At 41.2% G+C, this 26,735-nt stretch overlaps 1 protein-coding gene across 1 annotated transcript; it reads right to left on the bottom strand.

The window, feature by feature from the left end:
* Window positions 1-2,267: 2,267 nt before the first annotated feature.
* Window positions 2,268-19,266, bottom strand: LOC307229009 (docking protein 1-like; the record flags this gene model as incomplete). Its single annotated transcript, XM_079998881.1, has 8 exons — window positions 19,051-19,266; window positions 15,808-15,898; window positions 12,897-13,051; window positions 12,545-12,655; window positions 12,190-12,244; window positions 11,412-11,584; window positions 10,427-11,164; window positions 2,268-2,300 (listed from the first exon to the last, which is right to left on the bottom strand). Exons 1-8 carry the CDS (start codon window positions 19,105-19,107, stop codon window positions 2,268-2,270), a joined length of 1,413 nt encoding a protein of 470 aa, XP_079855007.1. The 5' UTR covers window positions 19,108-19,266.
* Between the last annotated feature and the right edge of the window lie 7,469 nt (window positions 19,267-26,735).

The raw sequence follows: 26,735 nt of genomic DNA on the forward strand, positions 1-26,735 counted from the left end.
CAGCTGAGAGCCGCCCCTCTCAGGCAGGAGATGAGGAACGCGATGCGGGCACTATTGGAGGCGTACGACGACAGCTGCTGTTGAAAAAGCACCGTGCACAGGGGGGGCACGGGGGCCGGAGGACCCTGCAGGCTGCTGACGGCCGACGAGATGGTCCGGAGGTGTTCCACAATGTCCCGGAGGGCCTGGTCATGTTGCCCAAGCAACACTCCTTGGTCCTGTAGTGCACGGGGTTGGTAAATTCAGTTGTTTTTGGTTGAGTGTGATTACACAGTGCTTTATAAATATTTTTAAAATAAATCAGTTAGATTTACAATAAATGAAATGGATAAAAATATTACAAAAGTAATCACTCCTGTTAGGCCCACGGCCTCCCAGCGCCACTAGAGGTCGCTCTTGCCCCATCGGCAGCTCCCTACTCAAGCCGGATTGCACACACCTGGGATCAATTACCTGCACAGTATTTAGTCCCAGCTTCCTAGCCATTCCTTGCCAGACCGTCAACTAGCTTTCCCCGAGTTGTATCGCTATTGGCTCCCTTCCAAGTTCCGAGTGCCTATTCCTAGTTCCTAGTTTATGTCTCGTTGTCTCGTCTTCCCCTTACCTGCTTGTCTTCTCTCGTCGACCCAGTCTGTCTCTCCAAATCCAGCCAGCCCTGTTTACCTGCCTGTCTCCGCTTGTCGACCAAGGCTGCTCGTCCATCTCCAACCAGCCTGGTTCCCCGTCTCTCCACCCGGATCCTGGACCCCATCTCCTGGTCATCATCATCCCTGCCCTGCCCTGCTCCATCCCCACCCGACCGGGTCCCCCCGGCCGGCTCCACCGTCCCGGCTAATAAACATCCTTTGCCTGCCTCCCGTCTCCCTGTGTCGTGCGTTTGGGTCTTTCCCAGTTCTGGTCGTGACAGAAACGTCCTTAAAGAAATGCTCATAATCTTTATTATCAGCTTTACAAAGTCTGTAAACAGGCTCATATATATTTATCACCAAAGGGGCAAGAAATGTTTCTCTTTATGCATTATTTAACTGCTCACCACATATGTATACCTATTTAATAACCCATGTTATTGATATATCATTTGTACATATACACGAACAATACACAAATCTCTTTACCTCTTTAGCTGGCACACACACACACCCCAAAAGACATGTCTGACCGACAGCACATCTGGTTCACCAAAAACTTCAACAGCGCTTAACTTTATACTTTTAATGTCAACTCATGTATACTTTTCTAATTTCATCAAGATTTTCACTTTGGGGAGACTTTTAAATTTTCAATTTGGCCAAACTTTTCACAAATTATCCTTTTAATCAGATTCTTTCAGCATTCATGTTCACTGTGCACTTATTCTCTTGGCTGGTTTAGCCCTGCTTTTCCCCATTTTTTCTAAAACTTTGTCATCTTTTTTCATCTGCTATGTCGAAAGTTTTGGGAGGTCAATATCATCAAGGAATGAGTGAATCTTTGATATATAAGATTCAATATCTGAGTGATATAGCTAATTAGAAAAGTCTCTAAATATGTTATTGATGTCTTGCAGGGTTATGTTATCCTACTCTGTGGATCTCTGACGGCTGTAATAAGTGTTTTTTTTCTATATTGCATTTCAATTTATTGGCAAGAAATTTACCTGATTTGTCAGTGAATTCAAAATAATTTGTGCTTGTTTGTTGCATGAGGAATTGTCTCTTTTGATGGATGATATTATCAAGTTGTGATGTATTTTGTTCGGATCTCATTTCGGATTTGCTCAGTGGATGAGTGGGCTTGTTGGGAGTGCAACTCCTTTAGTCGTTGTTTCGAATTTATTGTGGCATTCTTGTCATTTATTTTTCTTGTGAGTGGAGAATGAAATAATACTACCTCTTAGAACTCCCCTAGGTGTTTGTCACACCCCGTCTCGGGTGAGGGTAATGCAACCCTTGTACAACCGGACTTTCAAGATCAAAGGATGCCAAGGCACACAGTTTCAAATAGATTTTAACATTTATTTACCCCAAGTGTCAAATGCAGACCAAAAACCCAAATATCTGGAAATAGAAAATAAACATATTCAAACCCAATTCTGAAATAGCGCATATTCTAAATATATTCAAAATACTTTGTCAATAACTTCATATAAACAATAATCCAATACATTAAAATAAAGTCAAATTAAATCAAACAAAACTCAACAAATGCATTTAACCATGGTTTACAACATAATAGAATAATCACCTCATTAGATATTCGACACTCTCAGGGAGAGCTGAGCCCCTGGTTCAGCACAGACACTTCAGGTACCAGGCAGCAGACTGTCAAAAAGAGAGCAACTCACACCTTATATAACTCATGGCCCCTCCCACTAGACAGGCCCAACCAACAGGGGGATCCGAATACCGTGGCATCTTTTCAAACCTAACACAAATAAACTCATCTAAATACAACATGCATGTTAAACGTTCATATCAGCTTGTAGATCATTGATTGTCCATGATAGTGTCCTCCTATGACACCCCTAACCTTGGAGAAAACATGGTTTGGCCCAATTGGCCCAATCAGTGGCTGGTGAGGTTCCTGACACTACTTAAAGAGTCCACCCCCACCCTGACTCTTTTAGTCTGCAGTACAGAGCCATGGTGAGAGAGATTGTTTGTTTCTTGGATAAAGAGCTTGAATGTGTGCTTGACTGATTGTTAGTTGCTGTTCATACACTACCCATCAATGCGCTCTTATTGATAGGCAGTGAAACAGACAGTGAGAGTGGTCAAACTGTCACAGTGTTTCCCAGAGTAAGGATGGTGATATTTCTGGGGAGTCATTCAGTTCAATGAAAGAAGTCCATTCTCTGGAAAATAAATGGTTAAATTCTTTATCTGTCAAAAGTGAGGCATTAAACCGCCACTTGCCAGGAGGGTTCTGGTTTGTTTCATTTATAAGGTTGAAACTAATCGGCTCGTGATTGGAAATTACAATAGGGTGGATTTTGGACATTACAGAGTTACTCGTCAAGAAAAGGTCGATGCTAGAGAAACTTTGGTGGGGTGGTGATTAAGATGTGTATTCTCTAGAATATGGGTTATTTGATCGCCAACAATTGCCAAGAGCAATATCAGTCATATTGTTTTTTAATGTACGATGAATGCTAGGTTTTGTGTTTTTTTTTTTTTCTGGTTTGAGAACGGTCTAAACTTGGATCAGTACTGTGTTGAAGTCTCCTCCCAATATAATAATTGAGTCAGAGAATTCAAGAGTTTTGAAAATATATTGTAAAAGAAATTTGGGGCGTCCTCATTGGGGCCATAAATATTAGCTATGGTTAATTTGATGTTACCTAAAATTCCATAAATCATTATGTATCGCCCTTCTGGGTCTGATATTGTGGTTTAATTTCGATATGGGATGCTTTTATTGATCAATATAGAAAGGCCTCTTTTTTTTTAGTTGTATGACGACGATGACATCTGATCAACCCATTTCGCTTTGTGTTTGAGGTGCTCGGATGCCGTGAGGTGAGTTTCTTGCAGTAGACAGAAGCTGGGGTTCATCCTGGTGAGGTGAGTTAGGATTTTACTATGTTTAGCAGGTGAGCCCAAGTCTCTCACATTCCAACTAACAAACTTAATGGGTGTCATTAAAGTTAGTTACGGGGTGATTGCACAGTGTATCCAAGGTAATAGCTATACTACCGTGCCCATGCTTTCGGAATAGATAAGTCTGGGTTTTCCTCCTTTACATTCCTTTTTAATGTCCTAGTATTGCAGGAAGTTTCTAGGGATACATATCTACACAAACAAATGAGAAATAGACAAATTACATTTACATAGAACATTGCAGAGTTGGCGGAGAGACGGAATCGAGTGAGAGTAATGGGAGAAGTAGGGAGGGAGGGATTAGGTGGGTGAGATGAGAGTGAACGATATTTTAAATCCTGACATAGCTGGCATGCTAATTTCTACATCTCGCAGTGTATAATAACCAGAATTGCCAGAATACATACATAATGATCAAAATAACCAGGGTGTGGTGGAGGAGTCTCGGAATAACAGACCATCTATGTATAGTTTATCAACAACCAGCGATACGGGTTTACCCTTCTGCCGGTTCTCCTTCAGGATGGGGTACAGCACCTTCCGTCAGTCATTTATCTCCCGGGGGAATTGGTCGTTCATGCCCAGTGTGGTTCCTTCAGGATGGGGTACAGCACCTTCCGTCAGTCGTTTATCTCCCGGGGGAATTGGTCGTTCATGCCCAGTGTGGTTCCTTTCAGCTCCTGTCCTTTGCTTATAACCAGCTCCTCGTGCTTAAGTGTTCAAACTTTGCAATGATGGAGCAGGGACGGTTCCCCACGCAGTGTCCCAATCGGTGAAGTGATTGGAAGGTGATCTTCTTCATGGTGTCCGCGGGGAGTTTCAGGGCGGTGCGGAGGAAGTCTTTCACCATGTTTACTGGGGACTCGGTGTTGTTTTCTGGGATCCCAGAAAAGATGAGGTTGTCCCCTTATACTTCTGACTATCCTGCCTTGTATGTCCAGGATAGTCTCTTTAATTATTTCATTTTTTTTATTTACAACTTCCATCTCTGTTGTGAGAGGCTTCGCAGAGGTTTTTAGATCCGCCTTGTCTTTTGCATCTCGCCGACCGTGCGATGCAGGAAATCAAGGCTGGCTTTGATCTCGGTAATGTCTTGGAGAAGTGGACCAAGCGTGTGTGTGTGTGTGTGTGTGTGTGTGTGTGTGTATATATATATATATATATATATATATTTTTTTTTTTTTTTTTTTTTTTGCAAGTCGCTTTGTTATTTGTCTGAGTTGGAGTGGATTGTCTGTGTTTTAGTCAGTGCAGCAGGGAAAGAAGAAAGAAGAAGAAACAGTCTTTATTAGTCACGCAACACACCACACTACAACACATGCTTGCACACACACACACGCACATGCTTTGATGGTGGCCGGTGAAATGGATTCTCTGCTTTTGACCCATCCTGGCTTGTCCTTCCTCCGGGGGCACAGCCAGGAGCAGTGGGCAGCGTACGTGGACGCGCCCGGGGACCAGGTGATAATTGTCCATTGCTGGTCAGACGATGATGGGTGCATGTTTTTGGTGGGGGTCCTTACTGACGTGAGGTGGAGGAAACCCCATGTGAGCACGGGGAGAACATGCAAACTCCACACAGAAAGGCTCCTATTTGGGAGATAATCCCACCGGAGCACGGTGCCAACAGCGCCCCAGGCGGGAATCGAACCCAGGACCTTCTTGCTGTGAGGCAGCAGTGCACTGCGCTACCGTGCAGTGCAGTCCTGTCTGTCCTGCCTTACCTTCCCCGCTTGCCAGTATTGTGTGAGCTACCAGCCCAGATTTACCTGCCTGCCCGACCTTCCCTGCCTGCCATCTTCTTCCCGCCTTGTTCCCCTTCAATAAACCCCAGTTATTATTTGCAGCTACTCCTGAGACTCTGTGTCCTGCATTGTGTACACCCTGACAGCATTGTGACAATTGTAGCACTTCATTATGCTTATTGCTTACGCTAAATGGCCCCAACATTTAATAGCTCTGACCCCCAACCCTCTGGTTTCACTTTCTTTTTACATTCTGTCCATCTTTCTCTCATTTCCAAATTCTTGTGCTAGGAACTTAAATGGCAGAAGTCTTTGATGCTCACATCCACAGGCCGAGTTTACACCGCAGCCCTCCCCGCCTGTACATTTTTGCCATACTGCCAGAAGAATTGAAAAGAAGTCGGAAGCTGCTTTCACACATGCACTCCGGACAATGTCTGAAAAATCCGGTTTGGATATTGTCCAGGTTCCCCTTTCACACATGTTGCACACAACCGGAGATTGTTCATGTCAGATGCGTTTACACTATCTAGAAATACTCCATTTGGTTTGGGTGAGGGGCGGAGCCTGGCTAGAGGGTGAAGGAGCCAGGACGTGAAGTAATGACGCTGTGGAGTTCTAGCACACCTAAGATGGCGGACAAGGCTACCAACTTATCTTTTTTTGGCCTTGAAACTCCATGTAGTTGGAAGTAATGTAAACAATAGAGTGGAAAGGAATATTAAGGAAAGCAGAAAGGAATACAAGGAAGCTACGCTCAGTGCATGAAGATCCACACAAAGGTAAATGACTGCCGCATGATAGACGTCATCAACACACGACACACCCACTCACTCGCTGTGAATGCTCTGGACAATCATCTGCTCTGTTCACACATACCGCTCAGACATTACTCAGACTTTGTGATAGGGTGCTGGCTGGGTAAAGTCTGGATTATGTCCGGTCCAAATGATTCGGACATGCATTCATTGCCCCACACACACAGGGTTGCAGTGCATGTGTGAAAGGAGCTTAATTGGAGGCAAAAAATAACTTTAAGGGGGTTTGCGACAAGTTCCACATTTACAAAGTGAAATTGCAAATGGAATAACATGGCATCAAGATCATGTGGCTGAACCACTTTCTGCTGTAAATTGGACCTATTTGCTTGCGGAACTGTAAAGGTTTTACATTGCAATATGCATTTTCCTTTGTACAGCACTTGATATATTGATTGATATATATTATCACGTGATGTATTTATGTCAAAATATACCACCATGACTGAAGATTGCTTGACCCCAGAACAACTGAATGTTGAACTACTCTTTGTAGCTAACAGCCACTAATTGTAGATGTACTTCTCAAATATTCTGACCCATCCCTAGTCTTTAGAAAAAACTTTCCCCTCCTCAACCCTTTCGTAGCATAGATTTTTTTCCAAGACTAAGCACAACATAACTTTGAATAATGTGTCCCACCACAGCAAAAGCCCCCATCTTGCGCATTTCTAAAATCGCCAGGAGCAGCCAAATAAGCTGAAAAAACCTTTCTTGATGAAAATTCAATTCCTTTATGGTTTTTTTTTTTCTCTCAGCGTATTTTCAAAACCGAGCTTGATTTGTAAATAGTAGAAAAATATTAAACTGTGGCGTTAAATATTCCCGTTAGATTACATGGGGAAACGCAGTTCACTTACCACGACACAGAACAGCACTGAACAACGCCAATCGATCGTTTCCTTTAAAGGGAGTGTCCAGGTGAAGATCATTCCTCCATATTCCATGTGATGTGAAGTCACAATGTGAAACCGTTTTGATAGAATTCAACCTTTAAATCGTACTACTCTTACACACATGTATGTGACAAATAATCTCTTGAACCTGAACCTGAACATGGAGCAACTGTTGTGAAACGGCGAAGAAGAAAAACCCTTTGCATCACGCACCTACGTCGCTTCCATAAACAGAGCGCAGCACGGGGGTGTTTCGGTCTCACTTGTCTGTGAAAACCTTCTTCTCTGTATCGTTATGGATTATGCGAAACGGGCGGCGGAAGCTCTGAATCATATTTCGGACCTTAATCTGACCAGTGTGATAGATCCAAGTCAATGTTGACAGCACGTACTAGACTTCATTTTCCGCGCTGATAGTCAGTTCTCCCACAACAACGCGGAGAACGACAGCGCTGCTGAATATGACGTTACTCCGGACTTGGACAACATTTCAAACAGCAGATTTCAAACTTAATGTGACAATGAAACTGAATATTTTCAAGAACCACCAGAGGAGACCGATGATAAGCCCGTTGTTGTGACAGCGGAAGAAGTTGTTGACGTGATGAAGTCCATTGAGGTTGGTGACAGATTTTCAGATTTCAGATTTTCTGAGACTCATTACATTACATTACATTTCATTTAGCGGACGCTTTTATCCAAAGCGACTTACAATTGTTCAAACACCGACGGACGCAGCCATCAGGAGCAATTAGGGGTTAAGTGTCTTGCTCAAGGACACTATAGCATGCTAGCAGGAGGAGCCTGGGATCCAACCAGCAACCTTTAGATCACTAGACAACCAGCTCCACTTTTATAAAACATGTATAATCTCAGTTAAATAAAAGCTTTTTTTTTAAACAAAATTAGTTGTGTGTTGTTGAGCTGTTCGTGATTGGCCCATTCAGCAGTATGTTAAGTAGCCGTGAGGCTTTGTTTGTCCTCCAACCATTTGCATTCTGGGAGCTGAATGAACCTGGTGTGGGTAAAAAGGTGATTATCTCAGAAACACGGTTTGCCACACCCTTGACATTAACAAGTCATAGCTTTAAAAATATTTGCTATTTATTTGTTATTTATTAGAAAAACCCGAAAGCCGCCAAATGACCCTTAAGTACGTGGTGGGTAACTCATTTTTAAAATTGCTTTTTATATATTAAATATAAATATAAAATATTTGAATCAAGTAAAAAATATGTACTTATAGGGTGAGTTTTTTACATGATAAGACTTCTTTAGAAGTAGTGGGGGGAAAAGGATGGAAATCTGATTTGACCAAAATAGCAAATTTGTTTTCTTAAAAAATGGAAAAATTCCAAAATATATTTTTTATAAGTAAAAAGGTTAGACTTATTTATGCATTATATATGACTATTGTTATATATTTTCTCACATCACTTGGAACTTTACTCATGCATTTTGTAGCATCTCTTCCCCTTGAAAAAATGCACAACAGGTAGAAATTTGGTGTTTTTATTTTTCTGTTAAGCGCCCTTCCGTTGAGCTGATCTTGCTGCATGCACCTTTTCAATTCTCCTCTGTAGTTGGATAGGGTTATCAAGGGTGAGCAAGTTTCAGGCTCAGCTCACATTAATTCAATATTCAATATTAATTCCTCATATGAGAATCGTTGATTGAGAATCATTATGGATAAAACTATATAAAACATAGTTGTTAGGAGGTGTGCTGAGTGAACCCAGGTGCAGAGAACAAGGCAGAGGCGAGGTGGCAAAAATAGAGGTTTTACTCAAAACAAGTACAAAACTGGGCAAAAACAAATAAGAAGTCTCGGGAGCTTGGAACAAGAGCGTTGTCATGAGGTTAGACAAACTCAAGACTGAGCGCCCGAGGACACAAACGACAGGGTCTAAATAGGGACGACCAAACGAGACACAGGTCAAACATATCACCTTATGAGGCAGGGTAATCAGGAACAGAAATAGGTGAAGCAGAGCAACCTTGAAAAGGCAGTACTGGCGGCATCTAGTGGCTGATGCTGGTAGGACCCGGGCGAACCCTGACAATAGTTTTGCAAATCTTAAACAGTTTCTTTTTCCTGTAAAAGTAGAAAATAACATGCAAAAACAGCCTTGATTACATTTAAAAATGTAGTGTCACAGCATTGTCTTAAACACAAAAAAACAACTATTGAACACATATACAATTAGATTTGAGATAACTGCCCTAAACATTTTCACCATTTTCAATGGTAGTTGGCAAAAGTTTTGTTAGCGTCTTTGAAGATGGTTACACTCCACGATGGTGAGAATTAATGGGAAATGTTGGACAAAAACCAACAAACACATCAACAGTGTACATCAGTACAGATTGCACAAGGTGCCATGTGGTAAGAAAAAAAATACTGATTGGAAATCTGCACAGATTCGTAAACTGCCCACAAATTAGCAATCTGCGTGTACAGATTTCTTATTTGTGGGTATAGTTTACTAATCTGCGTGCACAGATTTCCGAATCTAGTTTTTGAATGAATGACGCGGTAGGAGGAGTATCTAAGTAATTGCAAAAAATGGGTGGTTAAATGATGGAATAAGGTCAGGAAAAATGGTGTGTGCTGAAGACAGATTATTAAACCTGAAAAGAAACCTGTAATCCATTGACCTTTGATACCGCGTGGCTTATGTCAACAGCACAGGCCATTTGTGGTCATGGTATAATGATAAAGTAAATGTTTGCATGTCGCCCACTGTGGGCACTTAATACCAACAAACAAAATCTATCATAATTTTTTGTTCAAAAACTTGTGGTCACAAGGGCATTGGTCATTGGTCATCTTCACCTTGTTCCGTTGAGAGGGGGTTAGCGGGCAGGTATATAGGGCTACAGGGTAGCCCACTAATGGCTTTGGGAGGGAAAACACTGAATTCCATTGGTGAAAAAAACAAAAAACAACACATGGAAACAGCACACTTTCAAAAGTAGTCCCATGATTTTATGAAAAAAATATAAGGTGTTATTAAACTATTATATTACTACTATACTACTATTTTATTGTATATATAAAAAGTCTTTGAAGATCTAATGTCACCAACACGCAAATTGAAAAAGTTTTGTTAAATGACACCCAGGTTTTCGTAGATGACGTCAGCGTGGGTCTGACTGCTGACACTTGTTACAGCAACCCCGGCAATCACGGGGGAAGAGAAAGTAGAGAGTGCAGGGCTTACACCGAGGCAAGGCAAAGTGGACGAGGAAAGAACAGAAGAAGTGGTCGGGCTCACTGAGGAAGCGCGAGAGGAAGGTGTCGGTTTGCAGACCTGTGCATAAAGGTGGGAAAAGGGGTCAGGCTTAGCAACAGCGGTTTTACAAGGCTCTCCCTCTGCCATTCTCACCGGCACAGTGTAAATGGGTTCATTTTCCAGGAATGCTTTTCGGTTCTGAGTCAGGTTTGGTTTGCTTCGGACTGGACTGATATTGTCATACACCTCGGAGTAGATTGGATCTGGCTGGTCACCACGGAAAGTGGTGCATGGAATAAAGGGCTTGGAGAGAGGAGCCACTAAGTCATCCGTGGCATAGAACGGAGAGGGTGGTTTGAGAGGAAGTATGCTTGCTGGATCAACGTACACACTCTCGGCTCCTGGTCGTGCTAGATTACTGACTGACTGGACCATACAGTCAACCAGGTCTGTGTACAGGGGTTCTGATTGGCCGCTTTCAGAGGACGATGTATTCTCGGGCCAAGAATGCAGGCGTTCATCCAGTGACAGTAAGCTAATGGAATCAAGTGGCTGGGTGTACACACATTCTGAAGGGCCAATCAAGTCCGCTGGTTGAGTGTAGACTCTCTCCACTTTGTTGTTTTCCAAAATTGAGGACATGGTTAACATATCTGGTATTTTGGGAAGAGGGGAACGTGGAAGTCGATTGACTAACATGACTCCTTCCCTCTCCTGGTTAAGGTGGGCTGCGGTGACAAAGGAAGTGTTGCTGCCAGCAACGTCGGAAGACCTCTGTTTTTGGATAGCATCCTCTATAAGGGAAAAGATTGCGTTCGCCTGCCCAGTATGAAACACGAAGGTACCAGGGCCTGAATCGCAGCGTCTGCCTGCTTCGATCGATAAAGTGAGCTGTGGAGGAGAGAAGACAAGCAAAAAGCCATATGGTCATTTTTGTCAAACACTTGGGCTGTTTATGTCTGTTACCTCAATATACTATACTATAAATGCACACACTATCACAGACTGTTTTTCCTTGCATGGCTCTTACATCTGAAGTTCCCCTGCTTACATCACTTTCCCATGCCACCCTTCATCTCCCACCCTTGCTTATTCTACCGTCCTCCCATTTATCTCAGTCGTTAGCACTTCACTTTACCTTGTCTTTTCCGTAGCGTCTCAGCAGCTTGTAGGGCCAATCCCAGACACTTTGTCTTGTCGCAGCCTCTCTCAGCACCAGGCCTTCCTGCCCAACCTGGAGCCAATATGTTCCCTGTAGGCCACCACGCACCATTGCGTCACTCTGCTGCACGACCACAGAGAACCCGCATGCTACACATGGCAAAGGTGTAAGAAGGGATTGTTTAGTATGCATGTTGACTAACGGCATTAACTTCTTATCACAACCGTCACTATTAAACAGGATTTAAAATAAATCGCATTGATATTGCTAACCACCTGCCCGGATTTATCTCATTGACAGCGTTGAATACTGCACTCCACGTCCAACAATGGAACCTTCTATTAAAAGTTAAATTTTTGTGCAATCTTGGAAAGATGAACATGGAGAACTGTGAAGCCACTAATTTTCGTTGAATCACAGCCTGTGTTGCACAATTACAAATTTAAGAGTTCAGTGTCTTGACCAAAAGGAACGGGTGAAGGATAGGTGCAAACCTGACCAGGCAAATAATGTTCTAACCCCCTCACTGTATTTTAACCTAGTATAAGTCTTCGTTTTTTACACAATTTATTACAAGATAAATTCTGGTTATTCACAGAAGTTGTGTGATCAATTGCTATAAAAAAAAATATTTCATCCCTGCCTAACCCTAACCCTAACCCTAACATTATCATCTAATCCAATCATGCATATTTTTTCAAACCAGAAATAAGAATGGGACTTTAGGAGAAGTGTCTGTGTGTCTCACAATCACCTTCCTCGGTTGTGGAGTATATCTGGTTCTCTTGAATTTGAGACGCAGTCCCCTGCTGTGAGGAAAGGATAAGAACTTTTAATAAATACATTTGATACATTTTCAAAAGTTCACACATGCATTCATATTCTTTATCACTCATTGTCTATGATTTATCAGTAGTGCAGCGGAAGGTAGGCTACTTTGGACAAAAGTTTAAAAATGACATTGCCAAGCATCACCATATAACCACCACACAGTATACAGTATGTTCTAGTAGCCCATAAAACCCCCAAAACTGATGTTGCAAATAATTGCTTTTTGTTTTGGTAATAATGACAGGCAATAAGCGTAATGTATTGATGCTTGTTCTCACCTGAAAGGCAATTTCACACAGCTTCTCCACCCACTCCACACCATCGCCTTTCATCGTTGCAAACACCCAAGTCCTCTCCTCAGTCTCCACGCAGAATGCAGACATGTTCTCCTAAGTTGAGCACCATTGGAGTTCATGGAGAAATGTACTTCAGTGGAGTAGATAACTATCAACTTTGATCTTATGACACAAATTGAGCAAGGAAAAAAAATAAAAAATAATTTAAAATCTTTATTGCTTATTTTCAAATACCTATATTTAGTCACTATATTCAGGTCATTCGGAACATTGTGAAAAAAAGCTGTTTGAATAATTTTGTTTTGTGATTGATTGAGAACAAATAAGTCTTTACCTTGGGGAGAGCCTCTGCATGTGGGGGCAGTTTAAGGACACTGATAACCTCTGACAGTCTGACCACTTTCAGCTTCCTGTTCCCATGGGAATGTTGGTGTCTCTTTCCCCCAGGACCAAGCGTTGCACTTGGCCACTCACCTCCAACGCCTCCCACTGGAGGATGGATCCATGAATAAGTCAAAGTGTACTCGTGAGAAACATTCTATGACAGCGACCCAAGTTTTTACTTGCATATGTAAATTAAAATCATTGTTTGCAATAAAACTCAGTGAAATTGTGGTTACATTTTGATCATTTTTTAAGTGATTCTGGTGGGAGTTGAATCGCATGGCTATGTATCCTGAATGTGTAGAATTCCTTATATTAAGAAATTATTCAAGCATAATACATTTTCCTTTATTCACGGCAATGTTTCCCGGTCTTGATGCAGCATGAGTTTGACACTACCACCACCATCCTTGCAGTGATTATTTTCTCCAGCTGCGGCATGGAGAACATCATGTATGAAAAATCATCTATCCATAGAGCATTGTTCAAGAACTCTTGAGGATCATCAGGATTTTTGAGACCACACCACCAGCTTTCACCAGCTCACCACAAGCTGGTGGTGAGCATCCAAGTCCTCCCATGAACAATGGATTCCACATGGCTGCCATGATCTCCATTCCCGAGTCTGTTTAAGTTGGTGGAGTCATAAACACTGACCATAGCTCGAGGCTCAGGCCTTGAAATATGGTCTAGAATGATGTATACGTATTAGATCGTAAACATAGATGTATTCGTATTATAGATCTATGAATGTGGTTCTAGGGTTGTCACTTCCTTTACACCTTGCTCTTTAAGAGATTTGGGCAAGGTGAACTACACTACTGTCTGGCTCCAACACGTTCCAAGACACGGCATCTGTGAGAATGTGGATGGAATTCGCTGAATGTCGGAATGATCATTCATGAAGAGAGTCGCCTCAGTTACTGCTTGAGTCTATTACATTAAGTTAAAGGACACTTTTTCTCACAGTCTTTGTACGTGGCCAATTTGACAACATTAGTATACATGGTTAGTTTTTCCCACTGGGAGATATATTCCTCATGTATTGCTTTTGTTTAATTATTGGTTCATTAAGGTGGAGGCATACTTAAATAGATCGAGAACTTTTTGACCAAAAAGACCTGTACGGAACAAGAGAAGAACAAAATTACATGGTCATATGGGTTTGTCATCTTGTCGTTGTGGTATAAGAGATGGGCCTGGAGGCAGGTGGAACAGAAACCAGCCTTAGCTAGCCGTTTATTTAAACATCAAACAAAAAGTCCTTTCAGATAAACTTGTAAGCCACAAACGTTGGGTGCTGTCTGGAGTGGAAGCCCAACAACAGTGAGGGGTGAAACCACTGCAGTTTTGAAAGACTCTCCTAATAACCTCAATCTCCTGCTGCTGCGTCCCCTTTCAGTTGCCAGTGCTGGCTCTCCCCACCTGCAGATGGTGCCAAAACCACTCCCCATTACCACAGGGTTCTTTTAGTGTTTTCGGTGCAAGCTGCGGGGGCAAACTTTGTCTTAAGTCTTTTTGTCCCCTTATCTTGATTGGTCCAAATGCTCTTGTGTCATGGCAGGCAACAGCCTTCAAAACCTCCTTTTCCGGGTCAACCTCCTTTTCGTTTTTTCTTTTTTCCATATTTAAATACACCAAAGCCAGAGCGAACTCATTTTGCTATCAAATTTGTGCTTCTTTCACCGCCACCATTGTTGTTTGGCTGTTTTTTTCGGTTTCCGGCAACTCACTCTGGAAATAGGTTTCACGGAATCACGATAGCACAATAATAATAATAATAATAATAATTGTATACTTATTTTCAGCGCTTACATAGATGTTTATCATGTTCTGTCCATCTCATTACCTAACCAAATAAATGGTCGCGTTGGGTGTACGATAAAACTAGCCATAGTGGAGAAACGAGAGGCAGGGTTGATGAATTTAAGCTGTCTCTTTGTATATAGAGAATTGTCAGAAGACTCCAAGTGCAAGTGGAAGACGGGACACAAAAGGGAACAAAACCTTATATGAGTACCACGTTTCCATGCTATAAATCAGCAATGTGATTATGAGTCGGCTTTTTTTTAGGCCGTTTGGAGTTGAATTGGACATTTGTGCCATAATAAATACTTCAATATTACTTGAATACTTCAAGGGCTCTTTTCTCAATAACAAAAGCAAGAAGACTAAGGAAATGTTTTTCTTTTTTCTTTTTTAACCTGTACTGTCAGCATGCTTGGCATCAACACAGAGTATTTGTATGCCATTGCATCTAGGACAGAGTTCGTCTGGAAATGGAGTTCAACTTCTCAACCTGCAATACCAGTCTTTATTAATTTTTCAATCCTCAAGAACTGCTTGCATTAACTTTCCTGTGGACAACCTGTGGGACACGTCACCAATCACCCTCTTTGGAGAACAATTTTACCATGCTTTGGTCTGTAAACAATTGCAGGACAGACGTGAAGCACGGGAGGGCAGGAGCGTGACAGGCAAGATTACAGCGGCCCGCCACATCCCTATCCACAAAGCTCGCACCCCACCCATCCCCCCAAAACACTAGGCCTATTGTGTCGTGTATGTACTGAGTTTGAGTTCTTGCACTGGTAGAGAGATAGGCGAAGCACAACCAGATATACGCAGGGGTGCAGTAGGCCAGGCAGCGGCCACGTGGACCCTGCCCCGGACCCGACCATGCCCTAGCACCCCCCCCCGTACCAGGAGGCATCCAACCCACAGCAAATAGCCACAGGCGCAGCGGCCCGGAAACATTTTTCAATGAGGCCCAATGAATCTATGGAGCAATGGGATATCAGGTTTCAGAGCTATCTCACAGATACCTCACTGTGTATTTTAGTTATTTGAAATAACTTTACCTGCCCTTGTTGCTCCTGTGTGCTGTATTTCCAATCGCCCTACACTGCAACGACTGGGGGGGAACAGGGACACCCGCACCGGCTTCCATTTCTGATGGGAGGAAGGGAGGAAGAGAGGAAGAAAGAGACTTAAGCTGATGCCTCTGTGTGCACAAAATCATGGAAAGAAATTATGCAAATGTATTTTTCTGTGTGTTTATGACCCGAGGTTTTGTGATTAACAAGGCTTAACTTTCCAATTCTAGTCAAACTTGCTAAGCCAAGCCATTATCCTGGAGTTAAACGTAGACCACTTTTATCTCATGTAATAAATTTTTTTAGATTTCAAGATTTGTATCATTGTCCAAACTCGCAAATGTTCATTAACTATCTTCATTTAATGTGTCAATGCGCGCGTTATAAGCCCGTCTACCTAAGTTCTGCACCAAATTCTGCTCGGGTTTCAGCATAGACATATCCATTTCTTCAACAAAAATGCTCAGTGGTGTACAGCAGATTGTCAACGCTTATTTTTCTCCTCTTTCTCTGTCCTTTTCACACAAAATAACAGGGTGCTACAGGGTAATAAACCCTGCTTTGCTAATGGGCCTGGGATAAGTGCAGAACACCAACCAAATCAACCTTGTGAACGTTCCCACGCCTACACAGTTTATCTTTTTACACACTACATTCATAATGCACAAAAACAAAGTTAAAAACATGTAATAATGACACATAGGTTTTGTTTCATACAACATACATATTTTATTGATGGGATTTTGGTTTAACATTGTAATGTGTATATTATTTGCAATGGTATCACTGCTGTTGGGTGCCATCTTGATTGCTGAGAAAGGACAGTGGTTAAGTACCCTTCCTTAACAAGCTGTGTAGTAATCCATTATTTTCTGCCTTGTGGGGGGGGGGGCATTTTTATTTGCTTTAACAATAATCATTGTCATAGATTAATCATTTTTGTATTTAGTTAGCATTTCTGTAAATATGTGATATGACCTCCTTACAGACCTCCTCTTTACCACAAGAAGGAAGATGATCCATCATTTTGCTTTTGTGGTGTGGGGATGGTCTGGTTGAGCAGCCACACCTGACCTGAATCTAGGTGATTGGGATCAAGGTGGCTGCATACTTGCTGCTCGTTGGTTGGTCTAACGAGCAGCAGGTAAAACCGCCATCCCGACACACACTCAGGGTAGAAGCCCGCGTCATGACATGTCTATCTGCTCCTGGCTGATTTCAACTTGCCCACTCTCTACAATAAACTGGTGTTTACAACCCCCCATCTTCTGTGTCTCTGTACTGGAGGGCCCTGAAAACACCACTCGGATGGCCTGTGGTCGGCGAAACTACCACAGTTTTCTTCCACAACATTCCATTATTTGGTGTTGTTTGGCTGTCTCATAAGTCTTCCTCGACAGTGTCGCGTATACTCATGTACAATGTACTCGCATGCCATTGTGAGTCACATGTCATCACATACATAAAATTATATGAATGTAAGCTAATCATATGTATGTAATGAATTCATGTATGTGTATTCTCCCGCCGGGGTGAATAAAATACCAATAATCTAATAGAGGCAGCCTGTCCATAGAAAACCTTTAAAGGATAGGTTTGCTGTTTTTCAACCCAGGCATTATTAGTTCCCAGTGTTTATCATTATAACTGTTCATATCACAAGCTCGCTGCATGCTTTATTATTGAGAATAAACAGTTATAAAGGAAGCAACATTGCTCGGTTTAAATAAGATAGTGTAGTTACTTATGAAGCCAGTTTGGGTCCGGTACATTTTACTTCACTCTGGGACCAAATCTGACACACATTACCCTTAGCGTCAAAGCTTCCTCTTAAGTCAATCGAGTTAATCAGTCAAGTCAATTGAGGCCTTGTGTGTGGTGACACACACAAGGCCTACCATGTGGAGCACACTTTGCATGACCCAGACTGGAGTGAACATTAGTACATGAGGGTGTGGAAGGACTAACATTAAAAACTAAAGGAGTATTGTTTTATTTATTTCATTTAGTTGAATTGCTAAAGCCCCTGTTTTCTGGTGCTATTTTCATTGCTGTGCTGCAGGGCTGTTACCGGTTATACACCCAAATCGGTGACCTACCAAATTCCGTGACACTATTCCTGCTTATTTACTAAACATCTTAATGTTTAATGTACAGTGTATGTTATATACAATGTAGATAATCTCTAAAGCAGTGTTTTTCTTTGGTTGTTGCACACCACTAAAGGCGGCGATTTTCTCAAAACTGCAAAAGCAGTCGTACGCTGCAAATTGGTTATTTAGCCATGAAACCAAATATCTCTTCTTTTAAATAACTCCTCGAATTACAAAGTCAGACTCTGCAAAAATTTAACCAATGTACACAAACTGAGAAAAACCTCAAACATGGGATGAAATACTCTTTAAATGACTTTGTATAATGGTTACATGTGTTCCTTACTATATAGTGTTGATGTTAATTTGTATTATACACCCCTCATCATTACAGAAGTACAGCAATTTTGTCTTATTTTTGATTGTTATTGTTATTGCTATGGCCATACTGGCAAATGAATGTCCCTACCTAGGCATTAATAAATTACAATCTAACCAAACTTGCCCGCCCCTGCAGTCAGCACAGTGCAGGAATGTAGGATGTTGTAACAGCTGTGTCTGAACATGTGAATCCATTTCCTTGCTCAACCCTCACATACCTGAGAGAGAGAGAGAGAGAGTATTCATAATGTTTGTGGGGGGATTATTGAAGTGTTTTGCAATTGTTACCAGTTTTTTTATATGTCACAGAACAGAAACTACTGGGTGCTCCAACATAGATGTATATACCATTTGATCATATTTGATTATATTTATTTTATTCTAAACAGATCCTAAACGTATGGAACAAAACATACATTAGCATATATTGATAAATGAGATGATTTATTTCAACCACATTTCATTTCAAGGAGGTATAATTTCACTGGCATTTTATCTCATGTATTGCTTAAAGGGGACCTATGACCGTATGCACCTTTCTCTGAGGTACCCAAAACATGGCTGAAGTATTTTGCTGAACATCTCGAGAACGCGTGTTTACATAATTGGGAATAATGGAATTATTGGAATAATGGAAATGTAATCGGAATAATGGGGGGGGGGGGGGGGGGGGGGGGAACTCGAACGTCGATACATTCAAACATAGTTACAGTATTTTGTTTGTCAAATTAATAGTTAAATGTAACGTACTTACTTTGCCAGATTTCCGTGGTTGCAGGTAAAGCTGCCCTGCTTTCATCTGCGTGTCCATTATTTCCAGTTGGATCCAGGTGCCGAACTGTTGAAACGCCTTGTTGATTTACTCACTCGTCAATCGTTTCACGCACCTATTCACCTATTCTCCTATTCACCTATTCACCTATTCACCTATTCCTATTCCTATTCCTATTCCTATTCCTATTCCTATTCCTATTCCTATTCCTATTCCTATTCCTATTCCGCCGAACAGTTCGGAACGAACACTAAGTGCAACTGACAGAAGGCGCGTGCCCGCGGGTGCCCCATGAGCGTCACCGCTGTGATTAAAAAAAATAAATAAATAGATTATACAAATAATACAAATAATACAAATAATACAAATAATACAAATAATACAAATAATACAAATAATACAAATAATGCCAGAGAAAATTAACAGCTAGCGGATTAAGATGAATCATTAGTTAATTGGACAAATATCGAATAAAGCATGTAACAATGAATTATTTAATAAATGAATTGTAATAAATAAATACATTAATTCATTAACAAATACATAAATACGTTAATGAATCATTTAATTAATATTTTAATTAACCAATTAATACATTTCGATTCATAGATCAATTGATTGGTTAAGTAGGTAATTCATAAATTAGAGGAAACAAAGACATTCATCTTCAGAGGCTTATAAAATAGATTGATCGTATCAAATAATTTATTGCTTTTCTTTTATTTATTTATTAGATTGAGAGGTTTAGGTCTGCAGAATTGATAAATCGCCGAAGAGCACTCACAGCTTTCTTTTTAAAGCTTGCCTTATAATAGATATTCTTTACCATTACATTTTTCAATGTCACCACCACCGTTATGCGTTCATGTAGATGTAATATAGTGATGCTGTAGTTTTCATATAATTCTTTATCTATGTATTTATTCAGCACCATTCCCAAAATATATTCAGCAGGTATATATATATATATATGTATATATATATATATAAAACATAACCTAATTCAACATAATATATACATAATCATAACATGATTCATATTTTTTTTTGTTCCTTTTTATTTCACTTTACCTGTATTTTACCAGGTTAGTCTTTTTTTTTAACTGTTCATGTATAATTGTGAATTAAATAATAATACTGTTAATATTATAGATATAATATAAATATAGTAAATTATATAATAACTATACGTTTCTGTAATATATACATATTAATCCATATTTCTTTTTCAGTGTGTTTAATATGATAAAAGTATCATAAATGAGAAATTGTAAATAACGAGTAAAACTTTTTTTTAAAACTATAATGTCTCACTTGTTAGAATTGATTGCAATCGATTATGCATCAATAAGCAAAATAAAGTAGCATAACTAAGGAGGAGCAGAAACTCTTAATTAAGGCAATTCTCAAGCAATTGGCCCAAGCTTTTGGTACCACTGCTATGGTGAGCTGAGTCTTGGCAATTTGTTCAATTGAGTCATCAGTACATGAGGGATTTGTTCGCCACGTGTAGTTACGGCAATCGTCCAGTCGAGTGGAGTCGTGTTCATGATTCGTTTGAGCCATCAGTATATCAGCATGTGATCAGTTATATTATATATATATATATATATATACATATATATATATATATATATAAATAAATATATATATATACACATATATACATATATATATATATATATATATATATATATATATATATATATATATATATATATATATATATATATACATATATATATATACATATATACACACATATATATATATATATAATATTCCTTTGTTATATATTATATAACATAGGCATACTTCTATACATATTGTTTGATTAATGATTTATTCAGTTGGTTGCAATCTGCAACCTTAACACTAGATGCCGCTAAATTCTACACATTGCACGTTTGACAAAGGCAGCTGATCTGTGAAGCGAGTGAACGCTCTCATTTCAAGATGTATTGCGAATCTGAAGAAAGTAATCAACAAACATACAGCATACACAGCAATAGCACTCACTGTTAAAAAGTGATACTCTTACCCAGAGTTTCCTGATTTACTTAAAATAGTTTCAATCTCAATACCAATCGCATTCCTATGAAGAATCTTTAATTATCACGCAACACACCACACTACAACACATGCACACACACACACTTTGGATAGTGGCCGGTGAAATGAGGCCTCTGCATTTAAACCATCCTGGCTTGTCCTTCCTCCAGGGGGGTGGGCAGCCAGGAGCAGTGGGCAGCATTTGTCGACGCGCCCGGGGACCTGGTAACGAGTGTCCATCGCTGGTCAGACGATGATGTGTGCATGTTTTCCATTATTTTCTTCTTCTACAGATATCACAAGCTTCAGTATTGGGAAATTTAACACATGTAACAACTTCATAATGACATTCATTAGTATGTTTCAAGTAAATTACTGTTTCCATTTTAAATTGTGACTTTGATGTGCAATATTACAACCATTTGTTATGACTACATGTGAATATACAGTATGTACACCTAGTACATTGGCTGCTGCGTGTCTTTCAACTTCAGTAGCCCAACTTCCAACATGATAATTGTAAATAATTTTAAACAGATAACCAGTCGTGTCTTAAATAATTACTGTACAAATTGCAGTTTTCTTTCATGTATTTCACTATCATAAGTCTAATTTTCCAGTGATTTCCTTCATTTTCACTTATTGAAAATGATAATGCTCAAACAAAGCAGTTATCGTCAGACACAAAGGATTTTGTTTGACAAGGGTGAAGGGTTTGTTTCACTAATTGCTAAAGCTTTCTGTATTTTTTAATTCTTATTTGAATGTGAAATGTTAATTTTTAAACAAAGTTTATTTTGTTGATATATTGTCAAAGGTAGAAATTGAAAGTTAGTATTGTCAGAATCATTGAATATAAATACATCTGAATTTAAATTAATTTCATCTTTAGTGGTCTCCACAATATTTGAAGTATTCATATATTTTTGTTCTTGTTTTTTAGTCATTTGTAGTTAAAATGAATTTGTCTGTAGTCCAGTGATTTCAAATATTGGTTGAGTTTGATAGGAAGAATTATTACTGTTACAGAAATGACGACAGACAGATTCAATGTTCTTGTAGTAAGCTACAGAACTACTTGGTGAGTCATACTCATTCAAACCTATTAGGTTCCTTGTGTGTCAACAATCAATTGCATACCATGATCCCTGCTTGATAATTGCACATGTATTAACTGAAATAGTCAATAAACCTGCATAATTATTATTTAACAGTAATATTAACAGTGCTCTATCAATTGACATAGCTACTGTATATTAAGCACATTGTCATTGTGATCTACAGTACACCAATGCAGCCAGTAAACAGGTCTTTGTTATGTCACCTGGAACATTATGATTATTTAACAGACTTTTTCATATCCTGATAAAGATAATTTCCATTAATCAAAACATAATCCGGAATTTTGTGGCCATGTGCAAACATTCTGTATCTTGTTATTAAGAACTCCTGTTAAACTCATAGCTGCACACTGTTTATTTCGGGAGTCCCCAAATTGTAAGTCATCCTGGTGAATTGACTATCTTACCACCGATACGTACGGGGAATTAACACTTACATTGAAAGTTTTTCCATTCGTGTTTTTTTCACAGTATTTTTTCTGCGTACTTTTTTAATATTGTAACCGACCTTGATGACTGGATTTTTCGACAATGGCTTCTTTACTGTCTTTGTTTTTTTTGGCAATTTTTAGGCATCTGGAACAATAACAAAATCAGCTTTTGTAATTACTTTTCATAACAATAACAATAAATACAATAAAAAATAAATAACAACATTTCATTTAAATACATGCTAGTTGTAACTTCCTGTCCATAATCTCAAGTGTGGGCATAACGGGCAGTGCACTTTCCTGGTTCGAATCTTACCTTACTGGGCGCTCGTTCAGTGTGACATGGCGAGGCCAGCTGTCTGTGCCTCACAACCTCACCACAGGGGTGCCCCAAGGCTCGGTGCGAGGACCCCTCCTCTTTGCCATATACACCACCTCACTGGGCCCGATCATCCGCTCACATGGCTTTTCATATCACTGCTATGGGGATGATACTCAACTCTATCTGTCCTTCCCGCCCGACGACCCCACTGTCTCGATGCGGATCTCGGATTGTCTCGCTGACATATCCACATGGATGAAGGATTATCATCTTCAACTAAATCTGGCGAAAACGGAACTGCTGGTCTTCCCGGCCAAACAAGGTATTTATCACAACATTGATATTAAAATCGACTCTCTATCTCTTGTTCCTACCAAGGCTGCAAGGAATCTTGGTGTCATTATTGATGACCAACCGACATTCTCGGACCATGTTGCCGCGGTCTCCCGGTCCTGCCGCTTGGCACTATTCAACATCCGAAAAGTCAGGCCGTACCTGACTCAATATGCCACTCAACTGCTGGTACAAACCTTGGTGATGTCCCGTCTGGACTACTGCAACGCTCTCTTAACAGGCTTGCCGGCCTGTGCGGTGAAGCCACTGCAGATGATACAGAATGCGGCGGCGCGACTGGTGTTCAACCAGCCAAAGAGGGCACGTCACTCCGCTGCTCATCGAGCTCCACTGGTTACCTGTAGCCGCTCGCATCAAGTTCAAGTCTCTTATACTGGTCTACAGAGTGATTGCTGGGAATGCTCCCGCCTACTTAAATGCTCTTGTAAGAGCACATGTGCCCCCCGGGTGCTGCGCTCGTCAAATGAGCGTCGCCTGGCTGTGCCGGCCTTACAGCCACGGCAATCCAGGCTATTCTCATTTGTAGTTCCACGTTGGTGGAACCAGCTGCCAAAAATGACCACAGCAGGGACCTCCCTCTCTGTCTTTAAGAAGCACTTGAAGACCCAGCTCTTCAGTGAGTACATCCTCTCCTAACCTACAATTACTTAGCACTACCTAGCAGTATTTATTGTTACACTAATGTCTCTGTCGCAATGTAGCTTGAATGTTATTCTCCCTTGTAAGTCGCTTTGGATTAAAGCGTCTGCTAAATGACTAAATGTAATGTAATGTAATGTAATGTAATTACTACTTTATTGCATTTTTTCTGTTAATAATCTACAATTGAAAAATTCAGTTTAATCGATTATTTGTCTATATTGTAATTCATACACGATTTATGGAACTTTAACATTAATTTGTCATTAGAATTATTGTGGAAGAATATGTCAAAACTACTGCCTTTTCATTAAAGTTTGTTAAGTTTCTTCTTCTTTCACCTGCTACCCCTTCTGGGGCATAGGCCGTCAACAAGCGATCTCCAGGCATCTCTATCTTGGGCTGTCTTCTCCAGTTGGGTCCAGGTCATCTTCATGGTCTTGGTGTCTGCCTCCAGGTCTCTGCACCAGGTGTTTCTTGGGCGACCCCTTTTCCGCTTTCCCTGTGGGTTCCATTTAAGGGCTTGTCTTATGATGGAATTTGTGGGCTTTCGCAGGGTGTGGCCTATCCAGCGCCATCGGCGCTTCTTAATTTCTTCTTCCGCGGGCAGCTGGTTTGTTCTTCCCCAGAGTTCAGTGTTACTGATGGTGTCTGGCCATCGAATGTGGAGGATCTTCCGTAGGCAGCTGTTAATGAAGACCTGTACTTTCTTGGTGGTAGCAGCTGTAGTTCTCCATGTTTCTGCTCCGTATAGGAGGACTGCCTTGACGTTGGTGTTGAAGAATCTGACTTTGGTGTTGGTGGTCCGTTCTTTGGAGTTCCAAATGTTCCGTAGTTGCACGAATGCTGCGCGTGCTTTCCTGATTTGTGATTTCACGTCTGCATCTGTGCCACCTTCCTTATCAATGACACTGCCAAGGTAGGTGAAGGATTCAATTTCTTCCAGTGCCTCCCCCTCCAGCATGATTGCGTCAGTGTTGGCTGCATTGATCTTGAGGATCTTGGTCTTTCCCTTGTGGATGATGAGTCCCACTTGTGCTGAGGTGGATGCCACGTTGTTGGTCTTCTCCTGCATCTGGTGTTGGGTGTGTGACAGTAGCGCCAGGTCATCGGCGTAGTCCAAGTCATCTATTTGCGTCCAAGGAGTCCACTGAATGCCGTTCCTTCTCTGTGCGGTAGAGATCTTCATTATCCAGTCGATCGCTAGCAAGAAGAGAAAGGGCGAGAGCAGACAGCCTTGTCTGACACCAGTCCTCACTTGGAATGCATCTGTTTGCTGTCCTCCGTGGATGACCTTACATGTCAATCCCTCATAAGAGTTCCTGATGATGGACACGATCTTGGTTGGCACTCCGTAGTGGCGGAGGAGCTTCCAGAGGGTCTCTCTGTCTAAGCTGTCGAGGGCTTTCTCATAGTCCACAAAGTTGACATACAGGGGTGAGTTCCACTCTATGGACTGCTCTACAATTATGCAGAGTGCTGCAATCTGGTCTGTGCAGGATCGGTTTTTGCGGAAGCCGGCCTGCTCGTCGCGGAGTTGTGCGTCAATGAGGTCCTTCATCCTGTTCAAGATAACTCTGTTAAAAACCTTCCCTGGCACTGATAGCAGTGTGATCCCTCTATAATTTCCGCAGTTAATGAGGTCGCCTTTCTTTGGAATCTTGGTGAGGTATCCCTCTTTCCAGTCTCCTGGGACTTCTTCTTCCTCCCAGATCTTCATGAAGAGTGGGTGGAGCATCTTCACAGTGGTTTCGATATCTGACTCCAGTGCCTCTGCAGGGATGTTGTCTGGTCCTGCAGACTTTCCGTTCCTCAGCTGCTTGATGGCTTTCCTAATCTCTTCCATGGTTGGTGCGTTGCAGGCTATGGGTAGTTCTGTGTCAGCCTGTGTGATGTCTGGTGGGTTCTGTGGTGCTGGCCTGTTTAGCAGTTCTTCAAAATACTCGTTCCATCTGTTCTTCTGTAAATCATCTCCCTTTATCGGTCTTCCCTCTTTGTCCTTCACCGGTCGTTCTGGCTTGCTGTTCTTTCCTGACAGCTTCTTGGTGATGCTGTACAGCTCCCTCATATTTCCCTCTCTTGCCGCTTGCTCTGCTTCCGTTGCAAGGCTGTCCATGTACTTTCGTTTGTCGGCTCTGATGCTCTTCTTCACTAGCTTGTTCCCCTCTTCGTACCTTTCTTGTGCCTTGGCTTTCTCTGCTCTTGTTCGGCTGTTGTTCACTGCCGCCTTCTTCTCCTTCCGCTCTTGGATCTTTTGCAGGCTGTCCCCTGAGATCCACTCCTTGTGTTGTTTCTTCTTGGGGCCAAGCACTTCTTGGCAGGTAGATGTAACCGCCTCCTTTATCTCCTTCCATCTGTTCTCCATAGTGCACTCGTCCTCTTCCAGCAGCTCTTGTAGGACTTGGTACTTATAGCTGAGTGTTACACTGAACTCTTCCTGTTTGCTGGTGTCTCTTAAAAAAGCTGTATTGTACCTGTGCCTTGTTGTATGTGCTGACATCCAGTTCTTTCTCAGTTTAAGCTTCAGGCTGGCTACAACTAGGTGGTGGTCTGAGGCTACATCTGCTCCTCTCTGTGCTCTAACATTCTGCATGGACCTCCTGAATTTCCTACTAATACAGACATGATCGATCTGGTTCTCGGTGGAGTGGTCTGGCGATACCCAGGTGGCCTTGTGGATGTTCTTATGGGGAAAAACGGTGCCCCCTATGACCAGGCTGTTCATAGAGCACAGGTCCGCCAGCCTCT

Source organism: Zeus faber, assembly GCF_960531495.2.
Source record: "Zeus faber genome assembly, chromosome: 4".
Classification (NCBI taxonomy): Eukaryota; Metazoa; Chordata; class Actinopteri; order Zeiformes; family Zeidae; genus Zeus; species Zeus faber.